Source organism: Strix uralensis, chromosome 5 (genome assembly GCF_047716275.1).
Source record: "Strix uralensis isolate ZFMK-TIS-50842 chromosome 5, bStrUra1, whole genome shotgun sequence".
In the NCBI taxonomy this organism is placed as follows: Eukaryota; Metazoa; Chordata; class Aves; order Strigiformes; family Strigidae; genus Strix; species Strix uralensis.
Genome location: NC_133976.1, coordinates 58,163,535 through 58,178,806, shown reverse-complemented (window position 1 = coordinate 58,178,806; position 15,272 = coordinate 58,163,535). Strand labels below are relative to the sequence as shown.

Here is a 15,272-nt window from a genome sequence, read left to right as displayed (position 1 = left end):
AGGCCCCCCACCGCGCCTGCAGCCTCCCGGCACCAGGGACACCTGGGGAAGGTGCTTGCCGGGAAAGGGGAGAGGGAATGCACTTGGGAGATGGACAGGACAGCACTGTCTGGCTTGGGATGTGGTCAACTGCAGCTCCCACCAACTGGCTGGCACACCTGGGATCTGCTCCTGCCCCACAGGGAAGCCCCTCTTGCTTGCCAGTGGCTAGGTGCTGGGGGATGCTCCCGCTCCGCCCCAAGCAGAGCCTGGGGGACAGTCAGCCTTTGTTGGTGCTCAGTGTCACCCCTCCAGGGGTGCTGCATGCTGTCCCTCCTGCTTTCCCGGCAGCAGTGCTCTTCCATGGCTGAGCCCCCAGGAGGGATCCCCAGAGCAAAATGGTCTTTGGGGAAAGGGTCTGCAGAGACCCCCAGTGTGGCAGCACAGCAAAGGCCCACAGCTGGGATGGTGTCAGCAGCAGCAGGTGCCCATGGCAAGGATATCACCGGTGACACAGACAACCCACCCAGCACAGCCCTACCACACTCCTAGGACCTCACCCTCCCCTTATCCCTGCCTGTCACCAGGGCCAGGCACCAAGGAAGAGGAGGGAGGTATGGGACAGAGAAATAAAATCCTGCTGGGCACTTTCCTATCATCCCCTCACCAGGAGTGGGCGTACTGCTGCTTTCCCACCCCCAGCTGCAGTGACACCCATGGGCACGGCCTGCACGCCCTGCATGGGAGCCATCAGACTGGTGTGTGTCCTCACTGAGGTCCCTCGGAAGTGGGAGGAGGGATGAAGCTGAGGCGGGGAAGGTGCCACAGTCTTGGTCCCCCTGCACCCCTCACCCACAAGCCCTGAAAATGAAGTGGGGTAGGAAAAATGAGGAAAGTGTCCATTTCAGGGCAGAAGAAACAGCAGCAGCAACTCCCCAAGTCTTCGAGTGAAGGAAGAGGCTGCAGTCCCAGGCGGGGTGGAGCAGGGCAGCAGATGCAGGGACTTCATCTGCGAGGAGCGAGGAAATGTCCCGGAGCTGTTTGATCTTATTGTATGGAGGGAAACGGGAGTGGGCATCCAGCCTTGCTGGAACCAAACAAAGATTATAAATACCTCCCGCCATCAACAGCTCCTTGCTGACCCGGCCCACCAGGGCCCTGGTTGCTGGCTGATTCCCAAGGGGAAAATGAACTTTGGTTTCTATCCAGCTCTCAAACACGGTGGTGGAGAGGAGCAGAGCACACGGCAGACAGCTCTGGCCATAAAACCGGGTGAAGATTTGTCTCTGCAGAGGGATGCACGCTGGGAAAGCCTCTCCCACTGGCCTTACACACAGCTGCACACAGCAGGAACAGCCCTTGTTGGCTTAATTCAGTCTCTACCATCGCTGGTGTCAATAAAGAAGTTAAAAAATACATATTTTAAAAGCTCTGTGATGTGGTGGCTGAGCGTGAAGTGATGCCTGAGCTCAGTGACAGCCCCTGAGAGGTGTCCCCACATCCCTTAGGGCACAAGGCTGAATCCAGGTGTACACCTTTTCCAGCTTCAATCCTTGAGCTTGAATTTGATGCCGCACGTACTACCAAGAGTGCTGCCCAGCACTGGGGTGCTTTGGGGCTAGGGGGGGAGGCAAGCCCTGGCGCTGCCTGTTGAGCAGCACCTGGGGGCACTGGGGACCCCAGCACAGCAGCTGTCCTCTCCAGGAAGGGAGGACAACCCCGCGCCGCATTTTGGGGAAGTTGGAAGACAGTAGGAGATAAATTTAGTCTTCCTCACTGCGCTCGGTGGCTGCTGCAGAAACACGTGATTCCCCAGTGCCGATATGGGGGGGATGAGAAGACTTCCCAAAACTCACGTGGGCTTTCATGAGCCGTGTGTCCAGCTGGGGAGCAGCACTGTGCTGGGACCATTGATGCCCAACAGCAAGGAGGCCATGGCAGCTGTGGGGATGGGGGAGCTTCAGCTTTGGCTTTGCCTTGGCATGGGGAACTTGGGGTGCCTGCGGGGCTGCGGTCCCAGAGCAGGGCTGCCTGCCACCCCCTTGTTCCATGCAAGGAGGGCCTGACCTCCACGGGGACCCATCTTCCCACCGCATCCACCTCCCCAGGTCCCGCAGGCACTTCTAAGGGTTGATGAGAAGCCAGAGAGTTGTCAGGTACGAAAGTAGTCCTGGGGCCGAGGACGCTGCAAATCAAACACACACCGCTCTCAGAAAAGGCCAGTGGAGTTGCTCCAGCAGAAAAGCTGCTGCGCTGTGCGTGAACCCAGCTCCCCTGGGGCACCTTCATCAGCCCCTCTCCCCTGTCAAGCATACTTGAAGCTCCCCGCCTGTCACTGGGATCAAAGGCAGGGGCCGGGATGTCAGCTGGGCCACTTGTGAAGCTGACTGTGGGAGCCAAGACCTCTAACTTGAACCCGCTTTTTTTCCCCCCCAGGCTTCCTCACACGCTTCTAATGTCTCTGCTCCAGCATCACAGCTGCATCTCGTTTCATCTCCAGTGAGGGAAAGAGGCAGCACTGGAGCCAGATGCACCCCAGGAAGGATGGAAAAGTGCTCCCCGCCCCCCTGCCGGAAGTGCCGGGTCCCAGCCCCTGTGCTGGTGGCAGCTGGGGAGCAGCGGGTACTGTGGGTGAAACCCAGCCCCGCTTCCCAGCCGCGGCCCTCCCGGCACCAGCTGGGACAGGACATGTTCCCACGGTGCCCGGCGCTATTTCGGCAGGGTCAGGGCTGTGCCTGTCCTCCCGCGGCGCTGGGGTTGGCCTGAGCATCACCAGGGTGCAGGATCTTTTCTGAGCGGACAGGGAGATCATTGGCCATTTTGGAGCAGGGAAGATGCACTCAGAGTGCTACTGTGGCACTCGGGGAGCTGCGAGGGGAAGACAACCGTGCTGAAAAGAAAAAGCACAATGTTAAGAGAAGGTGGTTTTAAAAAGAAACATAAGCCACCCTAAAACCAGTTTCTGGGGAGCTGCTCGACCAATGTGTGACCTGCACTGATTGCTGCCTATTCCACTGCGGACTGTCCCTAAAACAGAGGATAGATGCTCTTCAGGAGCGGGAAGGCTGGGAGGACGAGGGCTGCCGGGCAGACCCCGGCTTTGGGAGTGGGAAGCTTTGCTGAAGCCAGCTCGGCATCCCCTGGCATTGCCCCCCACCGGCACAGCTTGACAGGGACTTCCCAAACCTGGATCCCAGGAGCTCCCCAGCAAAGTGCCCAGGCAGCATGGCAGGGCTTCGGGGAGCCCTCAGAGGGACCACATAGCCTGGGTGACCTGGCTGCAGCTAAGCAGGGCTTTTCTCCAGGCCAGCCCCACCAGCCAAGCCCTTGGGAACAAGTGTCCCATACACCATCTACAGAGGGAGGAGCGCCACCTCCTGACGTTGGGTGTCCTCTTGGCCCCGGGATTCCAGGATGGAAAAAGATCAAAAAACGCCTTTGGGGGTTTTTTGCCTCCACCCATTGCTTTATCAGGCAGCAACTATCACTTCAAGAATAAAAAAACCCAAATCTGGCACTGGGTCCCAAGCCAAAGCAGCTCCTCCTGATAGAGACACACCAAGCATCTTCAACAAGGACAGTGTTTTTTCAGGACTGCTTCCTTCTACTTAGGTGCTAATTTGACTAAAAATTCCCTCTGCTACCATTGCCACTTCCAAATACGTTCTCCAGCTCATCAGCCTCCAGTGGAGTGCCCACCACAAGATGCGATTTGGCAAAATTAGGTGCTTTTATAGATTTTCATCAAGGCAGTGCACAGCTTGTCATGTCCCCAACACATCCCAGTTTTATGTTGATAAACCCAATTCCCTTGGATGAAGCTGACTGGTTTGATTGAAGGGGCAGTAGCAGACAGGGCTGGCTTAGAGCCACACGCTTGCTAGCCAGCTAGTGCAGACATGCTTTAGAACAGCCAACTCACTGCCAAGTGAAAAGACCACCTAAGGCTGACTAACAGGCAGGAAACCCTTGCTCTTCAGAGCTGCTCATAGAACTGCAGCCTCAAGATGGACAGAGGTTGGAAATTCCACTTTCCTGCATTGGGGAAATACTAATTTAAGGCTCTTTATCTGCTGATTTGAGACTTGTGGGGAAAAAAAAAAAAGAAAATAAAATTAGTGGGTAAGACCTCTCTTGTTACTCTTGGCTGAGATCAGCCAGCAGGTTCATGTGTTAAATGAGGCTGACAGGGAGCCAGCCAGCTTGTACAGTCATCACGTCTGGTTTCTACGGAAACAAGGTAAATGTTTTTCCTCCTTCTTGCCACCTTTTAACTCTTAGAAGGTTCTTCCACATCACCACAGGAAATAATCTCTACAAGAACCTTTCCTCATTTCAGTTAGAGCAAGTAGCATCAAACTGGGTCTGTCTCAGAGCAGCACTACACGTTGGTGTGTAGATCTGAAGAGTTATTACCTCCATCACTGCCACGTCTCCAATTATGGTCAGCAAAGGATATCCCAGCACAGTTATCTAAATTTACACGGCCTTCAGTCAGGCTATGGCCCGAACCACAAGTGATCTCACTACTGCAGCTGGAGGCAGACAAGCACTTGGGGCCACAGCTGCCTTTCTTGGTATAACGCTTCAGCTCCCACTACTGCGGTGATTCGGTCAGGGCTGGTGCTCTACACAGAGCCAGTCCCAGTCTCAGCTGCCCCTCACCGTCGGTCTCAGCTGGGAACACCAGCCAAACTGTCTCCCCAGGAGCTGACAGTATTTTGAACCATGCAGTAACACACAAGCAGCACTCACAGCTCTCCCTCTTCCTCGGAGGGTGGGAGGCAGAAAAGTCACCCCTCATCCCCTCCCAGGGCAGCCTGTTTCCCAGCACCAGGCAGAGCCTTTTGGCAGGGTTGGGAAATGGATCCTGAGCTGCTGCAAAGTAGCAATTTGTCACATTACCTGCTCTCAGGAACAGCAATAAACTGCATTTGCTAACAGTAAGCAGGTTACATCCTCTGTCAGACAGAAACTGGAAGGTTTCCACAGCAACAGCCAGCATGAGCCACCTACCTAAAATTTAGTGACATTTCAACTATCTGAAGCAGTTTCATTATTTCAAGACCTGTTTGACTCAAAGGAGCTCCCTAGCCATCCAGCAGACAATTTAATATGTGGAATAATACCTCAGTATTGCAAACACATGCAGGGCTCCTGTCGCTTTACTATTTTACACAACCAACCAGAGGAGCCTTGCTATGCCCCAAAATCTCTGCTCTCCAAAACCAGCGACAGCTTCTTTCTCGTTACAGGAACACTGCTATGAGTTGGATGCTCATGAATTTGAGCTTTATTTGCTTCTTTGGTTTGGTTGGTCCCACACACAGGGCCTGCAGTGAGAGTACCAGACTTCAGGCAGCTATGTATAAACCAAGAGGCAAAGTTAATTTCTTTAAAATATTTATTTTTCCACCTGAGACCACACAGGACACAGGACAAGACCATTACACACATTAAGCTGTCTCCTCTTTTGCAATACGATCTTTCTTGAGTGGTCCCTGAAAAAAAGAACCAAAAAGAAACTATGAAAACAGCAGTCTGCAAAGATCACATCACATCCCTATTTCAATGCCGTAATTTCTTCTCCTCTCACTGCCAAGAAATTAAGCTAAAAAAAGCCCTCAATGTTGCAGCCCACTGGAAATCCCAAGCCCCACACCCACAGCTACAGGTTTTGGGCAAAAGCTGAACTTGGCACAGCCACACTGCACCAGATCGATGACTTTGTAAAAGAAACGCTGGTGCCACCTTGTGGGGAAGCTCCCATGCAGCCCCTGGGCAGCTGAACTGCTCTGACCCCCCAAGGGCCTCACACCCCAGACTCCCGACTTGCTTCCTCCAGCAAGTGACAAATTGAGGATGCCACCCCAGCCCGCTGTGAGCACCATCGTCTGGGTCCGGAGCTGCTCAGGAGAAACGCAGAGCAGAGCCACTCCCCATGGGTGTCAGATACAGCTCCGTGCTTTCCATGCTTGTTCCATGCCTCATCAGCAAATGACTTGTGCCCAAACATGGCAACACCGCTCAGGCACCAAACAACAAGACCCCAGCCCCCGCTGTGGTGATAACCAAGTTGGCAGGATGAACCCTCTGAACTGAAGCTAAACACTTTGTTTCGCAGAAATCTTGGCCCTAAAACAGCCCAAAGGTCAAGATTCCAACTGCCATTAGCTGAAAGACAATACAGATACACAACACGAAGCTGCCAGCTTCAGACTGTCCTTACCATGAAAGCCTTCTTCTCCTCAGCTGTCTGGAAGCGGCCATGACCAAATTTGGAGGTTGTGTCAATGAACTTCAAGTCAATCTTCTCCAGGGCCCGGCGCTTGGTCTGCACAAGCAGGGACTACACAAGAGATGCCAGGTGAGTATGCAGCAGCACCCTGCCAGCATGCTGGCTACTTCTTGCCACCTCCCAAGTCACTCTGATCTCACACTGCAGCTGCTATTATGAGCAAGGAGCACTTACTAATAAGCCAGTCCGCACCTTTGGCCTTCAAGGTTGAAGACTGGTCCACTCACACCAGCAGGCGAGCCCAAGTCTGCCTGCCAGTGTCCTTACGGTCCCAAAGAACTCTCAACCCTAAAGCATGCCCTTCACTACAAACAGCCCTGGACTGGACTGGGAAAAGGACCTCACGCTGCTCCCAAAGCCATTAATATGAGGCAGGTTTGTGTGCATGGGGCTTGTCTTTCTAGCTGGCTACATGAACCCCCACAGCAGCAAGCAACACCCATACCAGAGGCAGTGCAGCTAACTCAAGCTGTTCCAGCCCATTTGACAGCAGGTTGCAGTACTCACCTTGCGCAGGGTTAGGACCCTCTTCTTGGTCCCAACAACACAACCTTTCAGCATGATGAAGTCATTGGTCACCTCACCATAGTGGACAAAGCCTCCCTGCACAAGGAAAACAGTTAGCACTCTGTATAAGCAGGACCAGTGACCACAGCCTGATGGTCTCGCATCACTTCCAAGTCTCAGCCATTCCCACATTCACCAAAATCCTCTTTCCAATATTACCTTTCACTGAGCAAGTTTCTCAATACAGCTATTTACTTGTTGCTGTAAGGCTTTTGCAAAGAACAGCTGCCACAAGAAGAGGCCGACAAAACAGCAAAAGCTGCTCTCCCTAAGTTATTCCTTATTTACAAGTACCATTTCTAGGTTTGTAACATTTCTCTACACTGTTGCCACATATCAAATGCAATTAGCAAGTTACACAAGTCAATACTGAGAATGACTAAGCAACACCACCTCCCACAGCAGCAGTTTTATCTCAAGAGCTCATTCAACCATTTTGCAACTTACACCAGGCCCATTTGCCTCTTAAGACTGCAGTTCACAAGCACTCTCTATAGAGCTGCAACAACTCACCAGAGGGTTAATGCTCTTGTCAGACAAGTCATAATCAGTTGATGCATTGTTTTTGATCAGCTTTCCATCCTTGATTTGGTAACCCTGGCCAATCTTGTAGATCTAAAAACATCAAGAATTTCTACTTAGCAAAGGGTAGGAGAAAAGGCCTGTCATCAGCCAAAACGTAAAGAATTTCACATAGGGTTGGAGAAATATGTCTGTTGCACTTTGAAATCATGTGGCCATACAGGAATTTTATGGTTATCCAACATAATGGACTATGGTTACTGCCCCCAAGATGACATTCAAGCAAACAAAGCATACAAAGTAAAACTCTCCACTGTCATGCAGCAAGTGACCTCAGTCAGCTCTTGTTTCTTCCCAGCAGTTCAGAGACACAAACCTTCTTATTGATTTCAGTCCGATGGTGATACCCCTTCTGACCAGCCCTGGCCACAGAGAAAGCCACGCGAGCAGGGTGCCACGCACCAATGCAGGCCACTTTGCGCAGACCCCTGTGAGTCTTGCGGGGCAGCTTTTTGGTGTGCCAACGGCTGGTAACACCTGGAAGAAACCAAAGCAGTGTTGATAACTGCTGTCAAGCTGAGATGTCACCAAATTGTTCAACTAGAGTTTACGCCACCTTTCAAGCTGCTGTCCCCAAGCAACAAAAGGGAAGCCCAGACCCACCATCCCAGGAATTAAACACATTTCCTGGTGAAGCACCCTGCCCCTGAACCGCCCAGGCTCCCTCCCCAGCTGTCCCTGGGTTGTGTTCTCAGAAGGAAGGCAGCATGGAATGGCTCCTCACGGATGTCAGGCGCTGTGCCCAGCGCTCATTCCATGGTCTCATCATTGAACTGTGACAGCAGTATGGATTCACCTCCTCAGCTCTTAGCCCACACACTTGTGAAAACTCAAGGCTAGAATTTCATTAAAAACTGTATCCGATCACAAAGAGGAGAACTTCCATGAATTTACCTTTATATCCCTTGCCCTTGGTGACTCCAATGACATCTATCATCTCATCCTGGCCAAAGACAGTAGACACAGGCACCTGCTGTTCCAGCTTCTCCCGGGCCCAGTCCACTTTCTCAGCAACACTGCCACCGTTCACCTGGATCTCCATCAGGTGAGACTTCTTCTGTCTCAGGGGAAGCAAACGCATCTAGAAAACAGAAAGGATGAAATTTAGCTCCTGCTCTTCCAAGACAGACCTTCTATTAACTAGCCCAGTAACCTTCTAGTCCTGACCTAATCTGTTTCTCTAACTAAACATATCCTTTTTCAAGATACACAACTTCAACATACTGAAGTAAAAGGCCCTACACTAAAGGGGAAGGCTGCATTATGGCTTAAATGACAAGTCACAGTATCTGGAAGTTATATGCCACCCACAGGAATACAGAATTCTCTAACCCCACAGTCACCAGGCACACTCCATCCAGGAAGGACAGAAGATAACACAGGGCAATAGTTTTAAACTGAAAGAGAATAAATTTAGATTGGACATAAAGAAGAAATTTTTCATCATGAGGGTGGTGAGACACTGGCACAGGCTGCCCAGGGAAGAAGATGCTCTATTATTGGAAGCGTTCAAAGTCAGGGCTTCGAGCAACCTGATCTAGTGAACGATGTCCCTGCCCACGGCAAGGGGGTTGGACTACATGATCTTTAAAAGTCCCTTCCAACCCAAACCATTCTATGACTCTTTGATAAAGCCTGCCACACGGAAGGACACTTTGGGTAGGGTCACATTTGCAGTTACTTCTACTGTATTTAGCACAGAAGGACTGATAAGAGTATCAACAGCAGCTGCAATACTGCCTTTGCTGTCTAGTATGGAAAAATGATTCTAGTAAAATTAGCAATGTCATAACTAGACATCTTACTGCACTTACAGACAATTCAGATTTAATTACATCTCCCAAGAAAGTCTGGCAAAGCACTGATGGCTAGGGAGTCACCACCACACCACTGAGGAGTACACCTCCAGTTGAACAACAGAAGCCAACAAAAGCTTCTGAGTATTTGCAGTCCCAATAGAACATAGCCTGAAATGATGCTGACCACACAAACCCCAGAATTAAATGTTTAGCCTGTTTTTATTTGTAGCTGGAATTAAGAGAGCCCAGGTCTACATGATATCAGCAAAGGACTGAGTCCAAGAAGTTCCTACTATGGTTCAGTCTTTTGGACACTGCTTGAGAAGACTGCCAGCAGTTGCCCTCAATCACCCTGTGAGCACACACTTTGTACAGAATGAGGAGTGACGGTATTTGTCTTGTGCTTAACAGTCAGCATCAGGATGCAGGGGACAGCAGAAATCTCCCTACAGAGATGGATCCAGTGCTATGCTTGCTCTCTTGGTTGTTTCCAGCGTACACCTGAGTCCCTCAGACACTTACCTGAGTGTGAGCCATGACTCTAATAACCTGGCAGTATTTCTTCATGCTATTGAAATCTTTCTCCAGCTGCTTTTTGCCCTCCTCATCCTGCCATTTCTTGCAGTATTTGGTGAAGGCCTTCTTCTTGGACTTGTGCCTTCAGGAGCAGAGCAGAGACAAGGTTTGGCTAAGCCCTTCATCAATCCCCCAGGGAAGCGGGGATGAGCGGAAGGGGCTGCCACCTCAGCTGGTTTCGGCTCATTGCCAGCTTCTAAGGACTCTTTTCCACTGGCAAGCGGAGCCTGGAGCTCATCAGACAGTGACAAAGATGCCAGAGCTGAGCGGAGCTGCCATGAATTCCAAAGCACATTAATATTCACAGTACAGAAGACAAAAGACTGTAGAGAAATGTCAAACAGTAACAGAAAAAAACAGATCTTTAAAGCAATTGTCAAATAACTGCTATCTGCTTCAGAATACTGTAATTTCCCCCCTTGTAAGCCCCAAGCTATGCCTGACAGCAAGGTCATTACTGTGACACCCTTGTCATCATTATTGCTCTGATGTCTTTTCAGCCTGTAAAGTTCATGAACAGGCTGTAAGCTCTAGACACTGGAGCCTCACTTGGGCAAATGTGCATACTTTGAATCACAACAGTGCCTGGAACAGTAATCAGAAGTTAACATTTGTCTTCCCCTTTCCTAAAAAAACAGGGCTACAGTCAGGACTCGACACTCAACAAGAAGCGCCGGAGGCGATTTCCTTATGTCCGCCCGTCGGAGTATCATCATGTGTAGCCTGTTAAGGAGATCTCAGGCAAAAACCAACACTGTCACCCCTACGCCAAGAACCACACTAACATTATGCTGTCACCCTCCCAGAGCCATTCCTACAGCATATCCCATTATTAGGCCAGTTCATCAAGGCCAAACGCTAATTGCTAAAAAGCCTCTTCAAAAAGCTGCACTAGCATAATCTGCCACCCAGCAGAAAAAATAAGCCATGGCATGAGATTAAGACAAGCAAAAGCCCTGCTCTCTTACCAGTTCTTGTAGAAGCGACGCTTACACTCATCACTGATGTGCTCAGCAAAGATGGTCTTGAAGCTACGGAGACCACGAGGAGTCTGCACGTATCCCACAATGCCCACGATGACCATGGGAGGAGTCTCTACTATAGTGACTGCCTCAACCACCTCCTTCTTGTTCACCTCTGGATGAAGACAGAAATACAGCACAACAATTAACACCAGCAACAACTATTATACATCACCTGTTCTCACTCGTAAATCCTTCACATGAAAAGTTAAATAACTCTAGTTCTTTTCACAAAGGCAAAGATGATGCATGGTAGAGCGACCAACTCTTAAGTTACAATTTAATGCCTTGCAGAAATTTGAGGCTGGCTCAGTAGGAAGCACAGCAAAGCCCAACAGGCAAAATGGACAATAGCGAGTAACAGAACCACATTCAGGATTGGACAATCAGCAAAAAAACCCACCAACGGCAATTTACTTCTGTTCACCCATCGAGAGGTCATCCTAAGCAGCCAGTTACAGTACAGCTAAACCAAACCATCAGGTCACTGGGATTCTCAGAAAGACGACCATTAACAGGACAGACACTGCTAGACATTAAGTCTTACTGCTGGGACATCACTCACATTGAAGTGGGAGGAGTTTGGGTGCTTTATACCCCGCCCACTCAAGGACTCTGAACAGGGTAAAGTCAAGCCAGGACTAAAATCCAAAGCTATTAACAAATAAGTCATCTTCTGCCATTCATAAGGATAAAACCACCTCCTCTATTAAGAGGAACATTAATACATACTGGATCCAGGTCTGTCGACTTCACGGACAATGTGGGTCATGCCAGCTTTGTACCCCAAGAAGGCAGTGAGATGGACAGGCTTGCTGGGATCATCTTTGGGAAAGCTCTTCACCTTGCCCCTGTGCCTGCTACTGCGCTTGCGGGGCAGGAAGCCCAGAGACCCGTGCCTTGGAGCTGAGAACTTGCGGTGAGACTAGAGAGAGAAAATAATTAGGGCCTGCTATAGAGATTCATTATATGCACTCGAGGGCCAAGGCCAATTCTCTTCTTGAAACATGAATATTATCTATACACAAGACAACCTGCATTCTACAAATTCTTCTCAGTATCAGCTGTTTGGCTTTTGCATCCCATCACAGTGTTATAAGAATATAATCCTCATGCCCCAACTATGTTCTTCCTAGATTTCCTCAACATTCCCTCCCTTTCAAGCTTATTTTAAGACATCACCAAGTCCCATTCTAGTTAAGGAACCACACAAGCTGTAGTTCAGCCATAGCGTGCCACCAGAATTTCAACGTACCCCAGAAGCCTAGAAAATGAAGAAGCACAGATAATTTTACAGTGTTCCAACAAACTGATAACACTATGAAAATAAGCATTATAAAAACAATTTCGGTTTGAAAAGCTGCAGTAAAACAGCATTTCAACATCCACATTTGGGTCAGTCACTTTGGGTGGAAATGCATGTTTTTTTCTAAGCCGTTTTCCTCAACTACCAGCCCTGCAGCCTCCCTCTGTAACCAGAGAGCCCAGCAAGGCTGGGTTCTACCCGGATAACTCAGCCCAACAAAGAATTGCCCATCCAATCTGACAACCAAATTTAAAAAAAAGGATTGTACAGCTAAACACGGAGCTAACAACCAACAGCTAAGAAACAGGTCTCACTTTTTAAAAAATACTCAACACAAGTTGCCTTAAGCAGACAAAGTTTACCAGCCCCAAAAAAGGGCTTTGTTCGGATTACAAATCTTGCGGCAGGGCTCGGCACAACTAAATTTTGACACCTACGCAAAGGCTGCCAGTACAATACCTTCGCGTATGAATGACATTATCAAACACGAAACTTGATCCCACAGATGAAAGGCAGTGAACTGTGTTATTAGACCGAGCACCCTGCGCGCTCGCATCCCCCACGGCCTCGCTGCGCTGGCGGGGCCGCAGAAGCCTCCCGCTGGCCGCCCCCCGGGCCCTCCCCGCACTGCGGCCCGCCCGCCCGCTCGAGCCGCCGTTCCTGCCGGCAGCTCTCTAGAGAGCAGCCGCCCCACCCCAAACGTGGGGCAGCGACCCCCGCGACGGGCACAGGGCCCTCCCCGCCGCCCCCACCCCGAGCAGGCCCGGCCGGCGGCCCCAAGGCAAAGCCCGGCCCGCCCCCGGCGCCTGCCGCGCCCGAGCCCCGCAAAGGGCCCCGCGCCGCCTCCCGCAGGGCGCTGGTGCGGCGGCAGCTGGGCCGGGCAGCCGCCGGGGGCAGGATGGCGCCGATAGCCGCGGGATGGCGCGGCCGGGCCCGGCCAGCAGCACCCACCATCTCGTCCCGCGCCGGGCCGGAAGGGCCGGACCCTCCCCGCGCGCGTCTTTTATAAGCGCCCCGCCCCCGTGACGCGCTGCGCAGGGCGCGCCGCTCTCGCGAGAGGTGGGCGAGGCGGCGCGCGCGGGACGCTACGGGGGGGGAACGGGGCCAAGAAAGGTGGGACGCGGCCGTCGGTGGGGGGCGCTGGCGCTGGCGCTGCCGGGCCGCTGAAAAAACAACGTGCGAAAGATACCGGGCGGAGTTTCGTGAAAATGTAAGTGTCTGCACTTACAGGTCGTAACAGATAATGTTGCACTACAGTTTAAAACAGCAAAAGGAAAGGGAGGAACGTAATGAAATACATGAAACTCCTCACGTAAATGTTTAAGTGCCGTTCTTTATCACATTATGCAAAACCATGATGTCCCCATGCCATTGTTCAGATGTATATAGCAACAGAAGGCATGTCCCACAGCAGTCTTCCTCCTTGAATAGGCTAGAGGTTTCCTTTCCACAAAAATTATGTGCTTATCCAAGCTGGGAGTGAGTACTTACCTCGCAGAGCATCCCCACGTAGTGTTTAACTAGTTATATTAAACAGCTCCAGAGTTATAGGAATCTGTAATGACCCCTGAGTCAAAAGGCACTTGACAAATCATCGCAGCTTGCAAAAGGTGTTAGGCAATGTGAAGAAACACAGTAAGAAGAAAGAAAAAAAAATTTTAATAAGATTAAATAGATTTCATTGCTAACATTGGCACCCATTACTTTTGCATATATCTCAAAATAGAAAAAGACATGAAGTAATTTCTCTCCTATCATGCAGGGACACGTTCTCGAGCTGATGGTGTGCTTTTCAGGGGCTGCGTCCTGCTGCGTATTCCCACGGTGCTTGGTACAGCGCAGCTCCAAACTCAATCAGGACGTCTGTGTGCCACTGTTGAATTAATAATAAACAATAAGACCAATGTAGATGCTAAAGTTATGCTGTGAAAGAGGAACTGAAAATAAGACTTCCTGTGGAACCTGTCTGGAGCTGTCATTATTCATGCTATTATTTCTCTTGCTCTATTTACTGCTGTTCTGGCACACGGGTAAGCACCGCCAGGACCAGCCGTGTCTCTGGGAGATCTTGGCCGGCTCGGCCCACGTCGGAAACTTGCCAACACGGGAGCTGGCACTGGAGCATCTCTTCAGCATAGGGGTGAAGCAGAGCTGAGGTGAAACCTGAACAGGGAGAGAGCTGGGGGACAGGAAATAAATTATTCACTCTCTCTCCATTAATGCTGGGAAATCAGATAGGACCAGGCTGAAGAAGCTCCCTCAGACTTCCCTGGATTGGGAACCGTGCAAGCACTCCTGCGGGATAACTGATGTGATGCACAGCTCCGGCTGAAACGTCCTCTGAAGCGGTTCTGGTTCTCAGCCAGAAATCCTGCACCTCCTGTCCAAGGAGGAAGAAGGAAGACCACCCTAAAGGATCTGGAATCAACACACATCTGAGAGGCAGGAGAGGGTAATGGGGCCGGACAGAGCTGCCTGCTTTGCCCAGCTGGCTGGCTGGTTGGGCTGGGCTGGCTAAAGACCAGGTGAGGAGGTATCAAGAAAGTGATGTTGTGAGACGTGGTCTTTCCAAGGACCACCACAGGACAGGCACCCTCCCAGCCTCTTGAGATGCATACCTGATTTCTGACATCACTGGAGACAGGACACATGCACCTGGTGGCTGGGAGAGCTGAGGGCTTCATCCAGCCCATGGTCCAGCAGCCGAAGGCCAGTCCCTTTGGAGGAATGACTCCTGGCTGCTCACTCAAAATGTTGGGGTGTAACGTTGCATCATTGAGAGCCTCAGCTGAGGTAATACGGGTTGAAGCCCAGCTTCAGATAACTGTCACGGCATCAGGCATCCAGGTGGCTGGTAAACCTAAGAGCCCAGCCAGCTCAGCTGATGGCCACATCCTGCTACCCACAGCCCCTCTCTGGGGTGAGGATGCAGGACACGAAGCCGATGAAGCTGCTGGGTGGTGGAGATGGTAGTAGATCTATCCACGAGGTTATCTGTGGAAAACAAGGAAACTGCTGAGTAGTAAGATCCACCCCCACCACATACAGAGACTGAATAAATTGAGAATAAGTAGGTAATTATAAGGAACATGGGCCTTAATCCACCACTGCCTGTGGTACAAAAGGGGATGCATACCCAAAGC

General features: G+C 50.9%; 1 protein-coding gene and 1 non-coding gene across 2 annotated transcripts; both read right to left on the bottom strand.

The window, feature by feature from the left end:
• Nucleotides 1-5,365: 5,365 nt before the first annotated feature.
• RPL3 (ribosomal protein L3) lies at nucleotides 5,366-13,141 on the bottom strand. The gene is made up of 10 exons (XM_074871130.1): nucleotides 13,081-13,141; nucleotides 11,556-11,748; nucleotides 10,770-10,938; nucleotides 9,748-9,883; nucleotides 8,321-8,507; nucleotides 7,743-7,903; nucleotides 7,358-7,459; nucleotides 6,785-6,880; nucleotides 6,209-6,328; nucleotides 5,366-5,480 (listed from the first exon to the last, which is right to left on the bottom strand). The coding sequence occupies exons 1-10, from the start codon at nucleotides 13,081-13,083 to the stop codon at nucleotides 5,436-5,438; spliced, it is 1,212 nt and encodes a 403-aa protein (XP_074727231.1). The 5' UTR covers nucleotides 13,084-13,141; the 3' UTR covers nucleotides 5,366-5,435.
• On the bottom strand, nucleotides 8,111-8,203 carry LOC141944901 (small nucleolar RNA U83B). The gene has a single exon (XR_012629361.1). It is a non-coding gene; the product is annotated as a small nucleolar RNA U83B (small nucleolar RNA).
• Nucleotides 13,142-15,272: the final 2,131 nt, after the last annotated feature.

Coding starts and splice junctions, on each gene's coding strand:
- RPL3 (XM_074871130.1), bottom strand. Junction 8,508..9,747: donor GAGTCATGGCTCACACTCAG/GTAAGTGTCTGA, acceptor TCTGTTTTCTAG/ATGCGTTTGCTTCCCCTGAG. Junction 6,881..7,357: donor ACAAGAGCATTAACCCTCTG/GTGAGTTGTTGC, acceptor TTCCTTGTGCAG/GGAGGCTTTGTCCACTATGG.